Source organism: Apis cerana, linkage group LG5, assembly GCF_029169275.1.
Source record: "Apis cerana isolate GH-2021 linkage group LG5, AcerK_1.0, whole genome shotgun sequence".
Classification (NCBI taxonomy): Eukaryota; Metazoa; Arthropoda; class Insecta; order Hymenoptera; family Apidae; genus Apis; species Apis cerana.
The window spans coordinates 8,965,326-8,989,496 of record NC_083856.1 but is presented as its reverse complement, the minus strand read 5'-3'; the positions used below and the strand labels follow the sequence as shown (position 1 = coordinate 8,989,496).

The 24,171-nt window shown below is 45.7% G+C and overlaps 1 protein-coding gene and 1 long non-coding RNA gene across 5 annotated transcripts in view; one reads left to right on the top strand and one right to left on the bottom strand.

Annotated features, from left to right (window-relative positions):
• The window catches only part of LOC133666094 (uncharacterized), a 118,083-nt gene extending 104,019 nt beyond the window's left edge, over nucleotides 1-14,064 (bottom strand). Inside the window, exon 1 of the long non-coding RNA XR_009829710.1 lies at nucleotides 13,811-14,064. This is a non-coding gene — a long non-coding RNA (uncharacterized LOC133666094). The remainder of the gene's footprint in view (nucleotides 1-13,810) is intronic.
• Nucleotides 1-24,171, top strand: part of LOC107994315 (uncharacterized) — a 210,543-nt gene that overhangs the window by 39,617 nt on the left and 146,755 nt on the right. The window contains exon 1 of one of the 4 annotated variants that reach the window (XM_062074915.1): nucleotides 14,198-14,379. The exons of 2 other annotated variants lie outside the window; for them this stretch is intronic. In XM_062074915.1, the coding sequence (XP_061930899.1) occupies nucleotides 14,351-14,379 (29 nt within the window). In that variant the 5' untranslated portion in view covers nucleotides 14,198-14,350. Of the gene's footprint in view, nucleotides 1-14,197; nucleotides 14,380-24,171 lie in introns of those variants that run through there. One more of the 4 variants, XM_062074917.1, reaches the window with a different exon arrangement.

The window sequence follows — 24,171 nt, the reverse complement described above, 5'->3', positions numbered from 1 at the left end:
GCGAAATCCGTTTACCCGATTTCATCGGTCCAATGTTTTTCGTACACACGGGCAAACGAGTCGTTAGTTATAATTCGGGCCGGTTACCGGGTGCCGCGCGCGTGGTTTATACAACGCGGGCAAACAGAATTCCCTCCATTTGTAATGTTGCGGATCAACCGGTGGATCAAACGAAACGTTTAGACTATTTGAAAATCTCGTTACGCCCGCCCCTCCCTAACAAAATGAAAACTGGTAAACGCGGTATTGTAACGTTGGATCGGGCCGAAAATATCAAACGATCGCAACTGGAACGGGCAACGCGGTTCGGCATCCATCTTTTAAAGGGAATCCGGGCTCGAAACACTGCCCGATTGTCCAAGGTTCGAAGGTAATTATAACAATAGCGCGGAAATTCCCGTTTCGACAGCGGCCCGCGTGGCCGTGAATGACAAATTACTTATTACCATCGCTTTCGCGTTTCCACGCCGCGTCATCACCGGCGACGATCCAAATTGCGACCCAAATTCTCCCCGCTACCTGGCTAATTGAAACGGCTTCCTTTGAAATTTACCGTCGAATTTCCTTTGCGGAACGAAACCCTCCCCGATCCCTCGATAATACGCCTAGGATATACGCGCGGGGATAAACGCGATCCACGTACGGCCGAGTACGTGTCCCTTTCTCTCTCGATCGTAATGGATCCTGCTACTTGCGTGTACTCGTAAAAGCGGGGAGGGGAATTAAATGGGTCGAACAACAACAGAGCGTTTACGTTTCTTCCTTACCATATATTCCTCTTTATCTCGTTATCTATCGTTACTCCTCTTATAATCTTCGCAACGTTGATCCCGAGCGAATACGACTCGAGAGCGAATTAAACGGTAAAGAGACGTTGGGAGTTGGAATTAAAGGTTTTGGAAATTTACGTTCTTCAAGAAATTTATCTTCCCTGCAGGGGCGGGGTTCCTCGATTTATCGTTAGCGATGCTCCAACGCGGCGAAATCGCCGAGACGATTGCGCGCTGGATCAGAAAGAAAGGTTTTGCTCGACGCGGTATCGAGCCGCGAGGAAGTAAAGGAAACGATCGATCGAAACCGACTCTTCCGACACCGGCCGATTCTTTGGCCGAACTCGAGGCGAAGCATCGCAAAGTTGGAAACACCGACTATTACGTTTGGCTTGTTAAAAGTTGGAGGAGGTTACTCTTTATATTTTCCCGATGATATCGATAGAGATACCTCGATACCTCTCGGGGGCAATCGATATATACAAAAAGCATCCCGCTATTTTCACGGCACCGTGTTGTCGGATACGAGATGTAGCTTTATTAAAAGTACGAATAAAAGGGATCGCACACGTACACCACTAGCGTACCACTCTCCATTATGTTTTCTTTCTCCTTTGACCGCTTCTCCTTTCATAAACTCGCGAAGGAAACTTTTCCAATCTCACGTTACGAACACCGGGTTAATCTACGATCGTTTCCTTCTTTTCTCTTCTTTCCTCGTTTTTCCTTTTTTTTTTTTTCTTATGAAAAAGCAATTGCTCGACAATGGAAACGCGACTAGATTATTCGACGTGCGTTTCTCGCGTCTCTTCTCGAATTTCCAGAAATGACGAATCAATCTCGAAACTTCCCTCGTCCCGAAGGAGGAGCAAGGTTCCATTGTCTCGAAAACGGGAGGAGTTCGCTTCGCAAAACGCTTCGAACAAAAAGGGATCCCCTTTTTAAAAAGGGGAGGAGGAGGAGGAGGAGCGGGCGGTTTGGATGGGATCGGGGAGAGAGAAAGAAAGTCCAAAGGAGTTGGGCCGGTGATTGATGGCCGTCGATCCGAGAATGCGTAGCATCCATCGCCGTTTCTTTTGAGGTGGCTCATTTCCACCGCGAATTCTCTGTCGTTTTCTGCCCTCGGCCCGAGTGGGCCGGGCCTCGGGAATGTCGCTTAATTTTAGCGCCGCTCGGGAGAACGAATGGCGGCTTCTGATCTCCGCGGGGACATATATTTTCGAGTCGACGGAACGTGTCGAGTGCGCGCCACTGAACCGAGACGCCACGCGTCCCCGATATCCTATCGGCTCCGCCACTCCATTTCGCCTTCGTCTTCGATTTTCCAACGTGTCCGAGAACAACCATAATTCATGCGCACACGCACACGCGGTGTACGGTGTTTAATTTACAACGTCCAGTTTCGCAAATATCCGCCCATATCTTTCGCAAACGAGCGTAGTTTCCAAGTCGCGGACAACCGTTCGGATAGATCGACCTTTTACCACCACGCGCATATTCTATATCTAGCTACTTTGGAACGTGAATTATCGCGAAACGAGATCGCGAGAAAGAGCGCTTGCTAAATCTAATCCCTCCAATTATTTCGTTTCGATATAAAAGTAAGTAAGTTTCGTCCGGAACGAATCGAGGTGGACGTCTCAGGGGAGGAGAGGAAAGAAGGAACGTTCGGTTGGAGAAATTTGAATGCTGGCCGCAACAGCTGCGCCTGGTTCGGCGACGAGCCGATCCGAGAAGGTGAGGCAGAATGCCGAAAATGTTGGCCGCGTTAACGAGCAACCGGGGAGACGTCGACGACAAAACAATTCCGCGGGGAATGCGCCAGCCCTAACTTTATTTATCGGCCGGCCGAACGTAGCCGGCGAGAATCTTGCGGGGCGTGGTGTCCCGTGGACCGCGTATCAATCTCTCCGCCGCTGTCTTTGATCTGCGAAAATAGCCCGAGCCGTTGGCAGAGGTTTAACGCGCGGCGAGCACGGGGATTCAGCCGATTAAACTCGGCCCAGCGCCGCGGAGAATAAAACGGAAAGAAAGAAAAAGAAAGAAAGAAAGAAAGGAATGGGAATGGACGAGGAGAATTCCGCCAAAAGTCGGAAATCGATCGTTTCGAACGTACGAAAATGCGCGTCCAAAGAGTGGAGAGATATTTAGTTGGTTACGAACGAGTAATTTTCCTCTCCCGCTCGCGACACGCGATGGGGATCGCTTTATTTCCAACTCTTGGCTTCCTGACACCCCCGCAAACCACAGGCCGGAGGGTCGGCTTTCAATTCTTGGCCGAGACAAAACAAACGGGGAGGGAGGTGGGGATAGAGAAGGGAAGAATCTTCGGGTCTTCTTCCGAGTCGAAGAAGGAAGAATAAGAAGGAAGGATCGAGCCGGTGAGCTTAGGGCTTAGGTCGATGCAATTTTCGCAAGGATCCATTAAGGATCCTGGGCGCAATTAGTGGGTGCCTTAACAAGGCCATTGTCGCCCGAACCCTTCCCCGCCAAATCCACCTCCTCTCCCAAATCGGCTCGACGCGATTTTACTTTGCGGATTTAATTTGCCTTTTTCGGAGACAGCCCCACCGAAACAGCCCGTCAAAGGGGACGATGGACGAGCTTTCAGCCACGGGTCCAACGGGTTAGGGGTGGATAGGGTTATCGGTGGAGCTATATCGAGTTTCATTAAGCGCATTGTGCTCCCGTCGGGGGTTGCTCGTCGCATATAGGCCGGGGAGGGGAGGAGGCGAACCGTGGCACGGCGAGAGTGTGGAGGGGACCGATACCAAATGACCTCTGGTGGGAAGAGGTGAGGCGGCCCCGATGCTCGTGGCAAGCGGTAATTTTCTCTGTTTACCCCATTGTTTAACGTTGCCGTGTGTGCCACGCTATGTCGAATTAAAGATATACCTGTGCCCCGATTCGTCGTAGACCGACTCGAACGTTTGCACGCTCTTGCGCCCTCCGAGAGTATGCAACCACCGGTGTTCCAATTCCCGCTAATTACTTTCCACGTAACGATTAAACGCTTATTAAGGATTTCCACGATTGTCATATCGTCGACCAACGTAAATCGGAAATTGGAAATGCGAAACGGACGAAGGTAGAGGCCGAGTCTGTGGGGGAAGGACACGTGCGGAGGACGAGAAAAGGAAACGAGGTGGTAAACGTTTTTCAACGATTTCAGAACGTTTCTGTTAAGCGCACCGTGGAAAGAAATCTCGGTAATGGGCGTAGTGGTAGTGGCAGTAGAGTGTACCCGCTGCGTTCCTCTCAATGATGATGGATCTACTTATATCGTGCGCCGGATCCTAGAGTGGATCTCTAGCTCGCGTAATGGGCGAATCCAACGTTCCTTTAGCCGAGTAGCGAACGCATATCGCTCTAATTGTGAACGATGGCGCGCCATCATCGGTATACTTGATAAATGCCTTTGAAGATTTACCGGATTAAGTCGGAGGCCGAGCCGAGTCGCCTTGGCAACGCGATAATCGACGACGAAACGGTCGTCGAGGAAAAAGAAAAAAAAGGGAAATAATAATAACAATAACTCTTTCCATTCAATTCGTATTATCCATTTTAAACGTTAAACGACGGCGCGGTCAACCGTTTCGTCCCCTGTATTAACGTACGCGCCATTGAGATTGTCGTTTCACCTGGTGAATCACGCTAATAGGCAGCCGACACCGCGATACCTGTAATCTCCCGTAAATGTCGCATCTCGTAAAAGCTAACGCGCGTTAGTCGCTTAAAGTTAAACCTGCGCACCTCGATTAAAATAAATTCGTCCTAATTATGACAGGTGGCTCGGTAGACCGACATCAGGCAACCGGTAAATATAAAAAATCGTGACTGAATTAACGAGCGGCGCGCCGCCTGTTAAAAAAAAAAAAAGTATATATAACGAGGGCCGCAAAAATGTAACGGACGTAGCGTAGCAGGCCCACCGCTTCGTTGTATCAATTAGACCTCGTCTTGGCTTTCCTTATCCAATTAATCTTAATGCAACGTTGGTAAATGTTGCGAAACTGTTCGAATAACGAGTGATCTAGCTACGATTATATGTATATATATATTACCGGATACTGTACTTGCGTAAACGCTCCCTTTTTCATTAAACGGATCGAGAAGAAAGAACGATGCGAACGGTGCGCACGGCACAAAGAAAGGCGGAAAACGAGGAACAGATTTTACGGCTGCTCTATTATTCAACTAGATAGAAGGCGAACGACACACTCGTGTTCAGAAGCGCAGCCCTCGGCGAGCTCAATTAAATCGTGCTTGCCTCTCACGGAATGTAAAATTGAATTTTATTTCGCGACGGAATTATTTCGCGGATATTTTTCCTTCCTCTCGAAAAAAGGAAAAGAAAAAGAAGAAGGAGAAATCTGACTTTCCTGCGTAAGTATCCGTAATTCTACATCGAACATATTTGCAAATATGGGCGAGAAATGGGGGAAAAGAGAAGCGTACGAGGCGCGAGTTTGGATATGATGGAAGCACGGCCTCCATGCTGACTCAGCACGTCTGTCGCGACGATGGGAGCTGACCGCGGAGCTGGCAGCGTTAATGGATTTGACAAGATTGAATTATAGGCCGTTTCGTCGCCGGCAATACGCTCGAAAAGGGGCGATGGATCGGCCCTCGAAACGTACCGACGATTCGAACGTAATGGATCGATCCAGGAGGGAAAAGTTTCGTTCGGACGCCGTTGATAATTGGACCAATTGGTCGAAAATTCGTCTCGAGAAAAATTTCACGTTCCGAAGAATTTCGATCGCAGAAAAATCTTCATCATCCGATCCAAACCGGTGGCAATACGAATACGAACGGCACTCCACTCGGGAGTATTAGCTTGTAATACCTTAACGAGAAGAGAAATTATTTCTTAAGGGTGAAGAGGAAGCGCGTCCAAGAAAGTTGGAACCTTTCTCGGTAATTAGAAAGGCCGCGTCCAATTTCTCAAAGGGACAGGACGCAAAGGCGTCCTGGTTCCCTCCTAAGAGAATGAGAGAGGCGAACCACGACGTTCGGTAGCACTGTTTCACTTACTTTCATTAGAGCAGAGTCTCTCGCGAAATACGGGGAGAGATCGGGCAGAAAGGAGGGACACTGACCTCAATTGGCCTCAAACAATTTGCCTGGTGAATTGGTTTTGCCAGGCTACTCCTTGGCAAAGCGACCGCCGTACCGTGTACGTGTAGCTATTTATTTATCCTCCATTTGGGTGGCCTTTGGATCTCGGTAACCTAATTTTCCCCTCGCACTAAACTCTCCCGCATTCCAATTCCAGCACCGTGGAAACGACGGATTGGACAAACGACGAATTATCAACACGTTGCCTTATCCTAAGCGAGAGTGTTAACGGGACTTCTGCCGAAGAAAAACACGGTGGGAAAACTTAAAAAAAAAAAAAAAAAAAAAAGAAAAGAAAAAGAAAAAGGAAAGAAGAAAAAGTAAGGGGAGCGTAATTGAATCATCGTTGAAGAGGACGCGTTCCTACGACGATGTAAGGCAGCGAGAGATTGGCAATGTTGGCGCTATATCGCTTCGCGGCATGCGGGTAGAAGCTTATTATTGTTTGATTAACAACCCCAGGAGTTTGTGATATTTCGTAAGCAAGCAAAGGGTTGCGCAACGAGATTGGATGGCAAATGTACACAAGTACATGTACAGCCGCCGGCTTAAGCTCAACGTTAGACGTTTGCGAATTTCCATCCCTATTTCTCTCTCTTAAGAGTATATAAACGCAACCTACCTAAAAGTTCACAAACTACTTTCGTCCCATTTCTTTTCTTTCCTTTTTTTTTTTTTCTTTATCCTCTGTATCGCATAACAATTTCCTGTAATTTAACATGCGACATCTTCCTGTCCCTTCGCATATATATATATCCGATATATCTGATATATCCGTTTCGAAGTTACGACAGTTTCGTAATTCGACAGATTGGACGAACGAAACGAGGTTAGTGGTACTCGTATCGCCAAATTTTTCAAACTCGGAACTTGTAAATACTCTCAACCCTTCCCTTGGGCAAGATCTCTTTAACACGATCGATCCCGATCATCGGTCTCGGTACACGATGCGTTACACGAGTAAACAGTCGAGGCTGAAAACAAATCCAAAACGTGGCGAATAAATATCAAAATATCAATAAACAACTCTGGAATATGTACAAACAAACTTCGAAATATTAATAAACTGTTCTCAAACCAATCTGGAAACGTAAACAAAATTCGAAGCACGAACAATAAAATGAAAAAGTGATTAATATAATTTCTTTGATTCATAGTTGTTCGTAGAAGTAATGATAAATGCGGGCGATGAATAATTCGCGTAATAATAAACTGGACGCGATAGAATCGCGCGAGGAACGGCGAAGCGCGTCAAATAAAATCTTCGAATATCGCGTTAAAATCGTGAGTGAAAATGGTGGCAACTGCTCTGGGCAGTTTTCCTTTTCAACGAGTGTAAAGTTAAGCGGGATGTTACTGGGTCTGGTGGTGAATCTCGCCGGTTGTTACCAGCTACGCTCGAGAAGACCTCGTTTCTACTAGCTACTTCCCTCTCGAACGTTCCTATATACTCCTAGCAAAGTTGCGCCACACTTGAGCGCTCCAAAGCAAAAATCCACCTGGCACAGAATCGACCACGGCTGTTTCTTCGCATTCTATCCGGCTTCAATACCATTCTCGAGGATCCTCCACGATTTCTCTCCCTTGCTGGTCCGTTTCCATATCTAGGCCACTTCGCGCTCAATTGTGACGACTGTATCGACCGCGTCGAGCCACCCCATCGCGTTTTTCATCGGTCGAGCACCCTGACTCTTCGATTCTTGGACATCAACGGCCCGCCAATTGGCACATCACGCGACGCTTTCACATTTACACAGGTAACAGAATCTCTCGAATCGTAAGACGCGACGTTTCTTGCGTGTCCAAGTTTAGAAGGGTTGCAGAGATTCGTTCGAAAAATTGACCGAAGCTTATAAAATTTCTCTGGCTTGATGTGATTCGAGAACGACGTGGGGTACGATACCCAACAGGGTTGTAAAACTTGCGCGTTGCATTCACGGAACGATACGAGTTACGCATATTCAGAGGAAACGCGGGTACTGTTAAACCAACCGCTTCCTTTTTTTTCTCTTCAGAGAGAAGAGATTTACCGCACCCTTTTCACAGCATTTTCATATAAATTAAATAGCGCCTCGAGCGAAATACGACACCTACGTTCTCTACCATATTTTGCACCACAGCATCTCTTGAGATTAAATTATTATTTCGTTAAGTCTAACGAAATAATTAATTAACAATTGCCTTTGAGAGTTTACTCGACCTCGCGCCGCTACGAAATGTAAAGCGAGACACACACACATACGCGTGATTTCTTTCTCACTTCTTTACTAGAGATCTCGTTTTCGTATTCGAGATCTTATAAAATGCACGACCGATAGCTCGAGTAATATGTCGCTTGATTTTGTGACGGCAATAGGGACGACGAGTGTACGGCCTCGTCATAAATGTATCGCGGACACACGAGAAACAAAAATAGTTTTGACACATCGTTAACTCTTGACCGAGCACGCGCGTCCGTGTAAAAGCTCGTACTACGTATTTCGACTTATAAGAAGCAGGCTGGCGACGCGCCAGCAGCCATCCGACCGATGCCTGCTTTCAAATTTACGTTTGAGTAATATCCGCTGTACTTTGCCTCCTCACCCGTCCATCCCTTTCCCCCTCCCACCATAAATTGATAAATTTCGCGGGACAAAAGTGGAGGAGAGGCGGGAAAAAATTTTCCTTCTAACCCCATTTCGAGGATCCCTGTTTCATACGCGTGCGGACTTGTCCTGCTTTGGCAAAGGAGCGGGGGAGGAAATCGAGAAGGAACGAAGTTACATCGTTTCCCAATCTCGAGGCGTTAAATATGATTGGGGAGAGGCGAGAATAAGAAGAATCGTTCGCTCTTTAGAAAATAGGATTTGAACGGGAAAGCCGTATCGGTTGTCGTCGAGAGGCAAAAGGTATATCGAATTCGCAGCGATAACGAGTCGTCGATAAAATAAATTTGACGTTTCAATTTATCGATACGCTCCCTCCCGTCCTTCCGTCATTTCGTCCTCCATCGTCTCTTAACACAGGGTGAATACGGGTTGAAATCTCGCGGACCCGGCGCCGCAAACTTCGGGAAAAGAAGTGTGCGTATACATCTACATACGTATGTATATGTATATAGTGCGGCTACATGCACACGTTCGACTTCCTTATAATATTATAGAATACGGAGGGCGGGTAACGAACCAAGTACTTGTCCCATAAGTAAATCAGTGTATAACAAGCCGGTCTATCCACCGTTCGAGCGGAAGCTCGCAACGCTTCGAGCCGGAACGAAGAAACCTCGAACTTCTTTCATCACGCCCGAGCGGGTTCCTGCAATTCGATTTAAGGGTCGATCCCCGTTCGAGCCAAAGACGAAACGAAATCTGGGACGATGACGAATTTAGAATTTCAAGCGAGACGCCCGCCTCCACAATCTGAATACTCGTGATACCGTTGGAATTTTATCGGGTATTATGACTACGGCAAATAACGCTCCTCCTCAAATTCAATCCCTCGAAATCAAGTGTACCTTCCCTTGGGACGATATCTCGCTCCTACTCGGCACGATTCCCTAATAATAATTCTCTAATTGCGGGATCGAAGGCGATCGTCAAGGAGGTTGCGTCCTTTCCGTGGAAAAAGGGGATTGGAAATGGTCATCCACGTCCTTGGAGAGATGATAAGAAGAACGGGGCAAGGCCGAGGGTGTGAGAGACCGAAGGAGAGCCGAGGTTGAAATAAAACGCGAGCCCCATAACTATCCCGGCTCCGTATATCTTTCGGCAACGTTATCTATCCCGGTGGTTAAGCCAGACGCAGACGTAACGCCCCTCCTTTCGTCGTTGGTCGGCTTAATCCGCAAAATCCCTGGGACACGTCCCGATCTATTAGCCCGGATATCCTCGAACGGTAGTAAGTAAAGATCCCGAGAAACCCTTTCCTCCTTCTCTCTGTTGATATAACCTTGACTCGTTGCCTGGCGCCAGACTTCGAAAATAAGGTGGCCAGGATTGGTGTCTTTGCTTATAACTTGGAGAGGGGAAGTGGAGGAGAATCGTTTAAATCTACCCGGGTTGAGTAATTTACGAAGACATTGCTTTGATCCAATTTCAAGGGGTGCATCTTTGCCCTTTTAGCGCCACCATTTAAACGCTTGCGTCAAATTTATCAAAGGATATTCGTTTAGACGCGCGCACCGCGATATCTAATTTCAGTTTCATTCCGCCTTCGCACGATTGCTCTCACAACCGACCGTATCGAGAATAGATCATCACCGTTCCGTTCGAAACAGAGAATTCAACGCGAAAGTGCAATAAAATTTTCCAACCGACACTGCCCAACCAAGCGGAGCGGAGCCGAGCTATATTTAGTACAAAGTTTATCGAGTAATTTACATTTTGCACCATCTCGAGAGTAATAACATAGCTACACAAGGTTGGGGGGGGGAAATTTGGTTTAAAATATAGTTTTCAATAACGCGATACGTCAGGAATTTTTTATCAAGGTTGAAAATTTGAGGTTTGATAGCGCGATAGGGATGTTCAATCTTCGATAACTTTCGATTTCGAATGCAAAAGACCTGTAAGCACTCGTGGCATGTACTTACGGTACTTACGTAACCGAGCAAGTTTACCGCATATGCAAAGTTTCTAAATCGATATTATCAGGAAACTTGTCGATGAAATTAATTGATGCTAATACCGTAAAGAGAGCCATGTCATGGTTATTACCTCGCGAGACGTCGCCCTAATAGCATAGTTTGGAACGCTCGAGCAACTACCATCCGTCACGAGTAAAAGATATATTTTAGTCCCATTTTTCATTGCCTGTACGTCGCATTCCAGAAGCGAGCTAACTTCTTCGTTTACACGTTTTCTACTCTCACCTCTGTGATCCTTCTACCCTCGTTAGTATACAGCGAATATACACGCCAAAAACTTGTTACAAAAAAAAAATAAACAAAAAAACAAAACTCAACAACGGAAGGGAACAAAGGAAAATTCACCGATGAGAAAAACGAGGTTGAAAAAATCGGGTGGACGGAGATGGGTTCGAAGGGTTCGTAGCAAGCGATATCGTTTCCTTGCAACCTCGAGCTAATCTACATAATAATACCGGCCGCGATTAAAAACGTCTGCGTGTGTCTGCAGGGACTCTAAATTAATATTCCACTGAACTTGAGCAAGTGGCTGGAAGTTTCTCTCGGACTTAGCGAGTTTCTTGCCACGTCCCGAGGGTTTCATTAAGATATTTCGACCGAGCAAACGAGCCTTGCTTATTACAGTTTTCGGCATTAATTAGTATCCGACAGACACGAACTTCGAGAGTCATTTGTTTCGCCTCCCCTCCTTCACTTTTCGCTTCGAAACGCGTGTCATTATCCTCCATTACCTTTCTTTCGCGGGCAAAAAGCAAACTTTAACGAGCGTGGTTTAGCTCCGCCGCTTTTCCTATACCCGTATAATATACGTCGATGGTGATATTAGCAGCGAGAGGGGAGGGGAGAACGGTTGAATTTCGCTGAAAGGACACAGGGAAAGCCTTCGGAAACCCTTCGAATTTCCTCGAGCCGTAGCCAAGTTTAATCAGTCGGCGAATCGATGGCTTTAATTAAGGAAACGTCTTACAACGGGATGGCTAGGTGCGGCCTGGTTAATACCTTAATGTATACGCTACCCACATGCGAGTGTATTCATATTCGTGCATGAACACACGACGCGAAGTTACGCTCACGCTCTCCCCTGAAACCGACGCGTTTCGAGCTGTTCGCAATGTTCCTTATAACCATCGACTTAGCCGGAATAGTGCTTTCCATCGTGACACACTCTACCGATTCGCGCTATCTCCGGCGGTAACTTCTACCCGCGCTCCCAATCGCGATGTAATCCTTTGAATGTGAACGTGAACGGGATAAGGAAGGCGAAATTCAATGAGAGGGAAGAAAGGGGAGGACGCTTGCACATTTACAGAGCTATGAAGTAAAATGAATTACTTATCGGCTGGCATAATCTTACGACAGGCCATAAAAGTCAGGCAGGGCTTTATCGATCGTTCGATCTTTTTCTTATTCCAGGATTTTTACTACGTATCGATCGTAAAATCTTCTCGTAGATCTCATATTTTCATCCGCGCCCCGTCAATTTGATCATTCTGTTTTCTCATTGTACAGAACATTTTCCACGTTTGTCAATTTGGAACGTCATTTAACCGGCAATTAAATCAATCTACGTATAAATAAAGCGTGTTCCGATTTTATCGATCCACGTACTCGACATTCGAATTCAGGTTTCCAGAGAATCGTATCCGGAAGCGATTTAATCGATGTCGACGACAAGCGTCCGATCGGACAAAGCCAAGCAGCGAAATTGGCCTGCATGGAGAGCGATCAACGGCGATGCGTGAACGGCGTTGTACACGCATTTGACACGCACACTAAAGGGTCCTGTGTGACGCGTCGCACCGTCTTGTTTCCCACGAGTGTGTGGGAGGAACGGGGACAACGATCGAGGAAGGAAGAAGATGTTTTGAGAGAGGCATACGGAACAGAGAGAGAGAGAGAGAGAGGGAATAATCCGCTTAGCTCGTCTGCACGCATGCCATACAACGTGCGACGTCTCTCTTACATTAGAGAGAAGCACCACGGGAGTGCATGTTACAAGGCAGGAGATATTGAGGATGGAAATAGAGAAGTCCAGTGCGGCGGAAAATCATGGAACATCGTGATCTGCACGGGTGTCACACGCTTCTCACGGACTATGATTCATCGTAGAACGAACTAATTTTTAGGGAATGACGATATAAATACTTCTAAATGTATATATTTAAACGATGATAATACTATTAACTCTTTTATGTACACGTATGTGAATTGAAAAAAAAGGTATATTGGTTTCGTTCTAGTAATTTTATAACAAATCATGAATTTTTTCAACGTGCATTTAAATCGAGAGAGTGTCCAAAGAGTTTTTCGAGGGCGCGCGTTATTAGTGGACTCAATATCCTGAATCCAATCCAATGCCTTTGGGGTGTTCCACGCAGTTTGACGCCGGATATGAACGGCCGATGTCACGTCACTGACAACGATAGATATGTACGTTACATACCGTACTTCGACTATTTTGATATCTGTCGGTTGGCACACCGGAGATCTGACACCTGTCGAAATTAATCGAGCCACACGAACGCGATCGATGGGAAATTCTTTCGAGTAGAAACGAATCATTTTCGAGAATCTGCTATCACAATGTTCTTTAACGATCAGTTTTGACATACCAATTTTCTTTGCTGTTTATCGATCGAATTTATGTATCCATAACTCGAGAAAAATACGAAAGTATAATATCATTTTTATATGCAAAGAAGCAAAATTTGAAACAAACTGTATACATCATGTACTATCGGTACAGGTTATGGAACATATTCGAATCATATCGTATATTTGTATTCGATAAGTTTGGTTATGTTCGTATAAAACGAAAAACAATTTGTAATGAATCAATAGCAATGAATATTGTTTGTATATGCAAACGATTCGACAATATTCTTTTTAAATTTTAACTTTTCGATTATGCCGTTATTGTAATGGCGTCGCAATAAACCGTGATTAAATCTATTATTGAATCTTGTGATTATTGATTGATGTACAGTATACGATAGAATCGTAATATATTTTTTATTCATTTCAATAAAATCTATAGGATCGTTATTAAGTGATAAATGATAATATCTATTTTTGCTTTAAAAATATTTTCACAAACAAAAGGAACGACGGAATATACGTTTATATGTTATATACATATAATAAGTGAAATATATGTATATATATGTATATATATTTATAAAATTAGTACTATTCAATCCATAAAAATTCCCAATAAAACCGATATTTATCATAATGTATGATAATCACATCACCAACAATCACAAAATCAAATTATGCGTAGATATGTACTCACCAGTAATTTGTAGAATTGGCAGCAAGTTGGCAGCGAATAATGGCGAACAATGGCGTGAATCACACGTTTCCTTTCGAACGAATCCGCGAAGACTGAGATAGATTGTAAATACACTTATACCGATGTTCGTTCGCGTAACCGTTTAACCACATTTGTTTATATACACTCATTGTCGTATTTCACAATTCGATTCAGCAAAATATTGTTTTCAAACATATGACTCATTTCGTTCGCGCACGGTTCGACGTCTCAATTATAAATTTAAGCTTCGTTTCTTCTCGGCGAATATATACGAATTTACACGAAGGCATAAGTGTCGTAAGGGGGGCGTAAGAGTCGCAAATATCTTCGGAATTTGCGCCACCTCTCGACACTATAATTAACGATTAGTTTAACGGTAAAGTTCTTTCGTTCGTGCACGTGTAACTGCGTAGTGATCTCGCGAGTGAAAAAATGTGTGTGATACGCAAATAAAATTGATTGATTGACAAATAAGATGGATCGAGGATATCCTGTGAACACTGTGCACAGCGTGATGCGATGGAATATGAAGTAACGTCCATATTTGGGTGAGTTTGATAACTTCTTTATTCTAAATTATCATGGCGCCATTTTATGATGCAAATGGCGTCATCGTTGATAATTATGGAATTTTGGCGTTTAATTTACGTACGAAATCAATAATTATGGTGCGAAATGAATAAATATTACATATATATACGTGATATTAACCATGCGCCTGATAAAACTAGCGATATTACATTGAACATAATTTCGGTGGTAAATACTAGGTGGAAAGTCAACGATTGCGTGATCGTTGTGATATTTGCCACTAGACTTTCATCCTCTGTTCGATGTACACGAAAACGAGCGCAGGTAATGGATCCATTCGTGGCATGTAATTCGAGTGTTTCGCATTATCCACTGCAAACTCGTGTTCGTGTACATCAGCACGAACTGCATTCAGTGCAATGGGCCGCAACGTGCAACACAACTTGCGCCAATGCACTGATCTTGAATCGGTAAACTGGCTGAAACTGGCCATGAATTCCCATGATTCCGCGTCGATACGTTTTATCGTACGTAGAAATTGTTTTCGCTGGTTAACGACCGTTCGTCATGAAATTTCTGTGCTCGTAAGAAAAGCTATAGGATGAATACAAGAGAACTAATTTGCATGAAAATATTCTGTTCATGATATTTCTATGACCCGTATGTATAACGTTTAAATTCAAACGATCAATTTTTTTCTTAATTTGACAAAAATTTTCTCTTTTTCCACGAACAAGTTATTTTTAAATTTTTCAATTCTCAACAAAATGATTAAAATTCTCAAAATAAATAGATTTACGTAAGATCGATCCTACGTAAAATTGCAATACGTTTCGATTATATTGGATCGAATAAATGAAATCTGTAATCGTATAATTATAGTACATTTTTTTAAAAGAGCAATCTGAGATTCGATTAGATCCTTACAAATTACATACATAAGCATACGATAGCAATTACTCTCGGCAAGAAAGCTAATACACCTTACATGTAATTCGTATATGTAATCGGAAAACGAAAAAGTGAATGCGTTCACGTGCGTGCAATATTTAGAGGTTAGAGGATTCCAATAATCCATTAATTTCGCTATATATCGTATAGTTGTTTAAACCTTATCCATGCATGCAAATTTAAAATACCGATTTTCCTTAATTCCACTGTCAGCGGAGAGTCAAAAAAATGATCATACTGATATATAAATCTGAACAAAATTAACGAAACTTGAAAGGCAATAACTAACGATAATAAGTACGTGTGTGTTAGTCGTAAACAAAACTAACGCGAGAAGTGAGGAGGAGTTTGGTCAATTTGAAAGGTATTAAAGGGAGACCAGTGCGAGGTGTGGAAAATTAATCCCTTGCGCAATTGCGCCGTAAAATGGGTGGAGATTGCGTTTGTCTGTCGTAAGGGGAAGGTGCAAATCCGCGTGGGAGATATTCGCAGGCTCGGAATCGCGCAACCATGCTTTCGCTCACGCACGCGAACGTAACTCTCCCCTGGTCTCCCGCGCCGTCGTGGAATTTGCATATTTATGACTGTTTATAATGTATAATTGACGGGAATCCGCATACCATCGGACTAAAGCTACCGGGCTAGAGGCTACACTGCCTTCTGCGAGCCGCCAAATCAGATTACCGGCTTTGCATTTTGGCTCGACCTCGGTCACGACCACCATCGACCGCGATCTCTCCCCATCTCTCTCTCCAACCCTTTCTTCTTTCTCTTCCTCCCCCTTTCATTCAGAACGCTACGCTTCGACCTCGCTGTCTCTTACCTCGTCCATTTTCTCCCCCTCTTCGTATCCCTCGCCTCTCTGTTTACCCTGTTTGGCGCAAGGGCCAAAGTGGACTTTTTTTGCGATTTTGGTCGCGCAGGAAGAGGGTGCAATTAAAAAGCGACGCCGCGCGTTCGTGGAAGGAGATCTCGGCTAGGGTTAGGTCGCTTTTTTCAACCTTTGTCGTTGAAGTGGATTCGAAGCACGCGAATTTTACAGCCGCGCAATTATTCAAGAGTGGGAACCGCGCGATGCCCAGCTGCTACTCGCGCGACTCGTCGACGCGCAGACTTTACGCTCTTAAACGTGATTATCGGGAAACGTTGAATTATTCAGGAAGCCGTCGTTTAATTGTTTGTTCTACACCATCGAGGCAAAAGACTCGTCGAAATTCCGGACGTTGGCGGCGTGTTGGTAGTGTGTTAATTTATTTTCCACCTCGTGTTTCATGAATGAAGACACGCTCGCTCTCCTGTTCCGCCGGTCAATCTTGATAATACCGTTTCAATGCGGAGATGGACGCATCTTCCGCACTGTTCTCCAATCAGCTTATCCGAGGATTAAGTCTCGCGACAAGCAGCCCCGACAAATTCACGCGTGACGTTAGATCGGTCGACATCCCTTCTAACGCGATTGCTCTTGCCATTTCACGCCTTCCTGCGTTTTGGTTCAACTCTAGAATCTCTTTGACGTTCCACGAGCGTTGCGTTCCTTGCGCGTTAGATCCTCTCGCGGTGGCAAAAAAAGAGAGAGAAAGAAAAAAAAAAGAAAGGTTAACGACTTGCAAAGGAACCTTTTGTTTTTGCAAGTTCGTTTCGAGAGGCTCGCGCCACTGGAAAATCCAAAGATAGAAGAACGGATATCGTTTCGCGTGGAACACGCGATTTCGTCATTTCGCCGGCGCGAATTTCGCGAGATTTCACGCGATTCCTCGTCTTATTTCACGCTTGGCGAGCGAATAACGGGTAAAAGTAGGTTTCTTTTCGTTGGCCGGAGAACGATGCTCTTGATAAAAAGTCGCAAACAATTAATTTTCTCGTTAACGAGAACAACTGTGTCGTCCCGCGATGAACGAGCTCACGCGCCACTTTCTTTGTCTTTGTCTTTCTTCCACGACCTCTGCAAGATACTTTAAAGTATCTTGCACCGCGGTTGGAAACTTTTGCCATGCCAACCTCTGGCATGCCACCTACTTTCCTGGAAGAAACGCTTTTTGACCAACCAATTTCCACGATTTCATCCTTCCCCCCGCGATCTTTCTTCGCGGTCTGAATTCCATGCACCGCGAACTGAAAAATTCTTACGCTCCGTATCCGAGCTGTTTGTTCCGAGCTTTTTCCAACCAAAAGTATTATTTGTATTAGGTTACGTAACATTACGATCCTACGAGGCGAACGCGTTTCTTGCTTTTCATTTGATTTACCAGTGGAACAGTATCTTGATTTTTGTGCACGAAAAGAAAAAAAAATGTCGAGATTTATTCTAGACGAAAATCTGATATTTTCCGAAAATAAAATAACATATCAAGAAGAATAGGATTTCGACAAGGAATATTTAAATTCAAAATTCATTCGCTAGTCGTCTCATTTCTGTTGGTAAATTGGCATTAAACATATATATTTTTTTCTCTACATGCTTGAGAAGATTTTGCAAAATTTATTTAAAAAAAAAAAGTCAAATAAAGCATATCAGATTAGTTTTTATAGAGTGTCATCAATTACGTTTATCGGAATGAAAGGCACATTGCTGTTGAATATTTCGAGCCCCTCTCCCTAATCAAAAGCACTAAAATGTGCAATAAACCGTAGAACGACCGGTAGTTGTCGGCATAACAAATTTTGGTGGCTAATATCAGCACGCGCCCAAGGGTGTATTAAAAGTGAGAGGTGTAAAGTTGAACTTCGAAACGTATAAACGTAGCAGATTGCGAAATGCGGAGAATAGAATGGATACGCGTGCAGAGCGTGAGGGAAACTTTTGATGATAGAGGTATCAAAATGTTTGATCGTTTAACAACTATTTCGCGATAATGAAATTTTATACACTCGATTCGCAATGCGTACCCTTTGAAATTTTTCGTGGAACAAAACTCTTGTCCCTCCGCGAAGAATTAACGAATAACACGTACGAAATGAGGATAAATTCGATATTACGAGTGTAGCGATTATTCCACGTTCCAGAACGCGATTGATCGTGTAAAATCGCGACGTAAGCCCGTATAATCGTGGAAAAACGCGCGGATCGAAGCGATACACCGTTTGCGTGATATAACGTCACGCGACAAATGGCGAACCATCCGCGAATAATAACGCATCGACGAAAGCAAAACGAAAGTCGAAATCGATTTCTTTCTTTCCCCTCGAATCCGCCGTGGACGTGAATGGGGAGAGTTACCATCGCGTCTTTCGACGTGGAGGAAAATACTTGGCATTTCGTATTCATCCATAAAGACCATGACTTTCCAATGAGAATCCGCTCTTGAACCTTCATCTATCGTCGAGACCCCCTTGCCATTATACGACCGATTTCCTCGAATTTCGCTTTTTGCCAATACCTCCGACGAATCTTTGAAAATTTCCCTATCTACATTTCTCGGTGACAGGATCTCGACGATGAAAAAAGTCTCTCTCTCTTTCTCTCCTCTCCCTCGCGAAAAAACGTTGAAATCTTTCAGAGTATGCGACCCTCTTTGTTCCGCGTGGCCTTTATTCGGCCAATAGAAGCATTGGCCGCCAATCAAATTGCGTGGCTATCCGGCGTGTCGCATTCGAGAGAGGCGAAGAAAAGAGCGGCGCGGAGAAGTGGAAAGAGTGGACGGTATATAGCGAAAAGGGAAGAGGATGGAGAGGGAGGGAAGAAAAGGGAGAAGGGTAAAGGTTGCACGGGGTAGACATGGGCGTGCCAGGGTACTGTTTGGTCTCTGGAGAGAATAGAGAGGGTGCAAGTGAGTCTGGTTGCCGGAGAGTGACTGGATGGATCGGCGTCAAAGTGAGGGAGGCTGATGTATATGCATGCTACTCTTGGGTCAACGGGATGGCCCGAATTACCATAAACACGATAGATAGTAGGCTAACTGCCACTGTGTGCTCTTGCTCACTCTCCTATCTCTTCGTCTGCCTCTTTCGATTCATCAAACTCCGCGTTCCGAATTTCTCTACTCCCTCCCTTGTTTACCGTCGAGACGAGTTTCGCGTTTTCACGCCTTGCCACTTTTTTCATTATCTCCGTTAATCTTCTTCCCGAGTAAATTTCAAATCCTCGTTGACAATTTTTATCAAATCGCGACGCGGAAATCACGATTCGAAATAGCATCGAGTTGTACATGAGATTTTATTGTTAAATTTACAAATTAATAACTGGCATTAATAACTGGCAAATTTGCTTTTGTGCATTCTACGAGCAGTCTCTAATTACGGGCAGACAAGCATACCCTCCCCGTTCCCCTATTTATCCTTCTCGAGTTTCACGATGATCCGACTTTCACCCCGCTCCATTTATCGACCTTTGCCGTGCCAGATCACAGGGAATGTCTCTCCTTGATGTTTCTCTCCGCACGGCGAGCAAAGGGCCAAGGGCAGCCTCTAGCGTTGCCTTTATTCGTTCCACAGCCGCGTTTGATCGATTCTTCCGTTCCAAGTCTCAAACACCTCCGGCCCAAGTTATTCTTTGAACCCTTTGCTCGGCCCGTGACCCGGGAACCGAGATCCGATCCTTCGAGCCACACACTTTTCCACGCTTCACGCTCGATATCACGATATCACGATAATAATGAAACGGCGAATATCAAAATTTGGTGGGCTCGGGCCGAATTACAGGGCAACGAAAATCACGATGCCGATATATATATATATGTGTGCTATATAAGATCGACGGTGGAATGTTTTGCACGCGATACGGCGGAACGAAGTGGATCCGTTCGACTACCTGGCCGCAAAATTTGTTAAATCGGCCTCGAAAGTTGCCCTCTGCGCGTTACAGAGTCGCGCGTCGTTGCCAACGCCACTCTCGATCGGTTCAATTTTCCCACAGGAATCGTTTCTAAATCGAACACCCGCGTAACGGATAACGCGATTCGATTCGACCGGTTGAAACCGTGGAGAATTCCTCCGGTGGATGCACGTATATGTGTACACGTACGTGAATGCAATCCCGCCGCGTTTTTCTCGCGATACGATTTATTTTAACGAGAATTGGCGTGAATCTCGTTGACGAAAATGCCGAGCGATGTCATTAGCAATAATTTCGCGTGCCCCTTCTTCGACAATGCAATTAGCCCGAGGATCGATAAGCGCCGCCGCATCCGGCGCGATGCCAGTGGCTCGTGTGTCTCATTTTCCGAGCTTTTGCGGCCAGGAAAGATAGCCGTTTTGCGATTCGTACGCTCGTTGAGCACGTTTAATACGAGGAGGGACGAAGCTGGTGGAATGGTTAGTTGAAACCGGCGACGGCGAACCATTATTCCATTATCCATTCAAGGGTTGGGGAAGAATTAATTCGTATCCGAGTCGAATCGGCGATGGATGGGTGTAAATATCGCGTGTAAAGGAATCGCTTCTTTCGCGTTACAGTTAATTAAAGATAACGTAAGCGAGAAGTGGCTTTTAACTCGGATCTTCTCCTCCGCATTCCTCGAGGATACGGGGAAAAGTGGAAAGTCTCGGAGGCGTTCTCGAATGTTGGTTCGACTGTTGGCGGAAAAGCGCGAGCAGCGAGGCGTGGAGAAAGCGTTTCGACGATGGCGTTCGCCGGATTCTCAGGAAGGGAACTCGAAGGAATGCAATTTTCCTCGGATGTACTTTGTGCTTTCCATCGTTTCGACGATGAACTTCTCGTCAAGCCCGATCACGAGGACTACCGACAGGGGAGAAGGGAAGCAGGATCGATATCGCGCTCGACCGTATTCCTACGCGTGTTCGATCAATTTCGACGATCGATTCGAATTTTCCAACCTTTATCCCTCCCTCCTTTCCTTCTTTCCCCGAAAATTCGCGACACGAACCGAATAGTTTCGCCGCCGAATAGTTAGTACTCGGTGAATAATCTATTAAGCGACCTCCCATTCTCTCTCTTCGGAATAATAATTCCGAATTCGAAACTCGACCGAGGATTTTATCTCTTAAATTCATTTTCACGGAATTTCATATTCAAAGACCGCCTCGATACCACCTCGCCCCGATGGTCCCCGGGAGGACACTTGAACCGCGACATCTTGAATCGAATATTAACGCGACGCGCACAACAAAGCGGGACAAATTCGGTATTATTTTCATCGCGAGGCAGGCTTGCCCCGCCTCCGCTCTCCCTTTCTTCCTCGCGAGGATTAACGTGAAAAGACGCGTTGGCGAGATGAAGTCATTATCCGTGGAATTATTTTAGATTAAAATAAGGGAATAAAGGTCTGCAAGTGGGAAACCCGGGAGAAACGTAAAAGGCGGGCGGCGAGGAAGGAGACAAAGAAGAATCCGTGGCGGAGGGATAAAACCGCGGAGGGGTCGAGACAGGTGCGGCGAAGGGCGGGGAGAGGACGAGGAAACGAAACGACGTGCGACGGAAATCTGATACCTGCGGGTTTGGGGGAGGGGGAGAGAGGGAGAGGGGCCGGAAGAGACTTTTTAAAGTTATTTAAATTAAACAGACTGTTGGAAAGATGGAGAGAAGACGCGGGAGGGGGGGAGAAAGCGGAAGGAAAAAGGGGAATAAGAGAGCGAGGAAACGTGGAGGGCGAGATAAGGGTTGATTGTGAAGAGGGTAAAGGTTGAGAAGGAACCCCGCCGGTATTGATAGCGACAACACCCCCGGATAAAATATAACGCGCGTCTCGCAGGGAATTAAAAGGTGTTTCTGCCTCCTTTTAACGGCCTCGCAAGAAACCAGTCGGGGTCGTCCTCGAAAGAGGGAGGGCAGCCATCGAGCGATGCTATCCCGAATCTCGATTCTCTATCTCCTTCTGGGGAGGGTAGGGACGATAATAACTCTCTTTAACGCCTCTTTTGGAAACGGGTATCAACGTTGGAGAAATTACTTTTACTAATCTTCCTTCCCGCTATCGCGATACTTCGCACGTATCGTGGCTTCGCCCGATATTATATCTCGGCGAGCCGTGGATCGATTTCTTCCCATCTCGTACGCGCTCGATAATCGATTTCACCTCGCGCTCATTACACGTGCCTTTGGCGTACGGTACTTCGTTTCGTATGCCCGCAATTCTCGACGGAGTTGTCGACGGAGTTTGTGAACCGGCGAGGCGTACGCTTAGCGATCCGAATAACCCGATGGATCGATCATCCATTTTGGCCCACTCCATCCGTCCGTCGGGGTAAATAGAAGGGTATTAAGTTCCCAATAAAAGTAGGAACGATTCGAGGATGCCGTAATGCAACGTAGATCTCGAGCCGTTCTCTTTCTCTCTGTTTCTGGAGGCCCAGTAGAGCCCTCATCCCAAAACCTGAACAGCTCCAGTTACACCAAAGTTTTGGCGGCAATAATGGACTCTGCAGCTCCGAAACTTGGAGTATTGTTTTATCCCCTTTAATACTCGCCCCCTTCAGGTAATGCAGAGTAGTACCTATCGCCTCCATTTCATTTCTCCGCTCCCTTCGACCCTTCGCCCACCCCTATCCCTCTCCCCCTTTTTTTACGTTGCTTTTCACGGCCGCTGCTTCGCGATAAGCGATTTCGTATGCGCGAAAGCAGCCCGGGCCTCCTTTAATTTTAACGCTCGTAAAACTCGACCCGTGGCAAACGCTATCCCTCCAACGACCAGCCAATTTTTCAAACCAACTTCTTACACGTCGCCCTCTTGGATTACTCGGCCGGATAATTTATTCCCGTTTCCCGAGATGTATTGTAATTATTGCCGGAGACGCGATGGTTCAAATAATCGAATGCCAAGTAACAAGGAAACAAGGGAAAGAGGCAGTCACCGTTTCTTAGGAACGTTCCTTCAGAGATTCTTCGGGAGAAGAGAGGTAATTAAAGTTGGTTTTCCTAATTAACGTTGCAGCAACGTCCTCCGCCCCGATATTTCTTCACCGTAATATCGCTCGTAATTGCGCATTGCGGCACAATGGGTTTGATCGCGATATCGGCGAAAGCGAAACGAAACGGGGACAATAAATTGGGCGTGGCGGATAATCGGCGGTGGCAAGAAACGAGTGGACGCGTATTGTTGTTGTCGCTGCACACGCTGATCGAATAAGAAAAAAAACGAGGAGAATTGACCCGATTTCTGCCGTATCGTCGTGTCGGTAATCGGTTAATAGAAAAGTGTCGAGTATCGTGTCCGATGGAATCCCAACGATTCGTACGAGGCAGAGATACGATGGAATCCCCTTTCTCGAGTGTTATTAATCAGAGAGGCGAGCAATGATGGGGGGAGAGGGAGCAACGAAGGTTCGAAACGCGAAATTCGGCGGCATCGGCCGTTTATTTTCCACGTGCGCGGATCGAAAGGCAAGTGCGTGTGCGAGACGAGAGGGGGCAAAGAGAATAGAATAGGGACGCGGGGAGATAGGGGGAGGAGAGACGAGCGAGTAATTTATGATAGAAGTTTTGATATACTGCGCATTTAGGGTAGAACTTTAAAATATTAAAATAGCTACGGCGATACGATAGAGGCGGTCGAACCGCGACGGGAGATTTATCATGCGCGGGAGATATCGTTGTGTATAGGTGTTGTGCTGCGACACAACAGCCCCATCCCTCAACGATCCCTACACCGCGACACTTGGCCGCGCTACACTGCCGCCCCCCTTCTCGCCCTATGAATACATCGGCTAGGTTTAGCTCGGCCCCAACGCGATTTCGATCCCGCCGCGGAGATCGTCCACCCTTCTGTCGACCCACGATACTTTAGAAAGGGGGAAGGGAGGAAGGGCACGACCGTTCCTTGACCGACGACATCGACAAAGAGATCGAGACGACCGATCTCTGCGCGAGAAACCCTTCCCCTTCGTGAATTTACCGACTCGTGGCGAGATATAACACGCGTGTGAACGCAACGTATTCGATAAGGAAGGGAGACCAGTTCCACGAG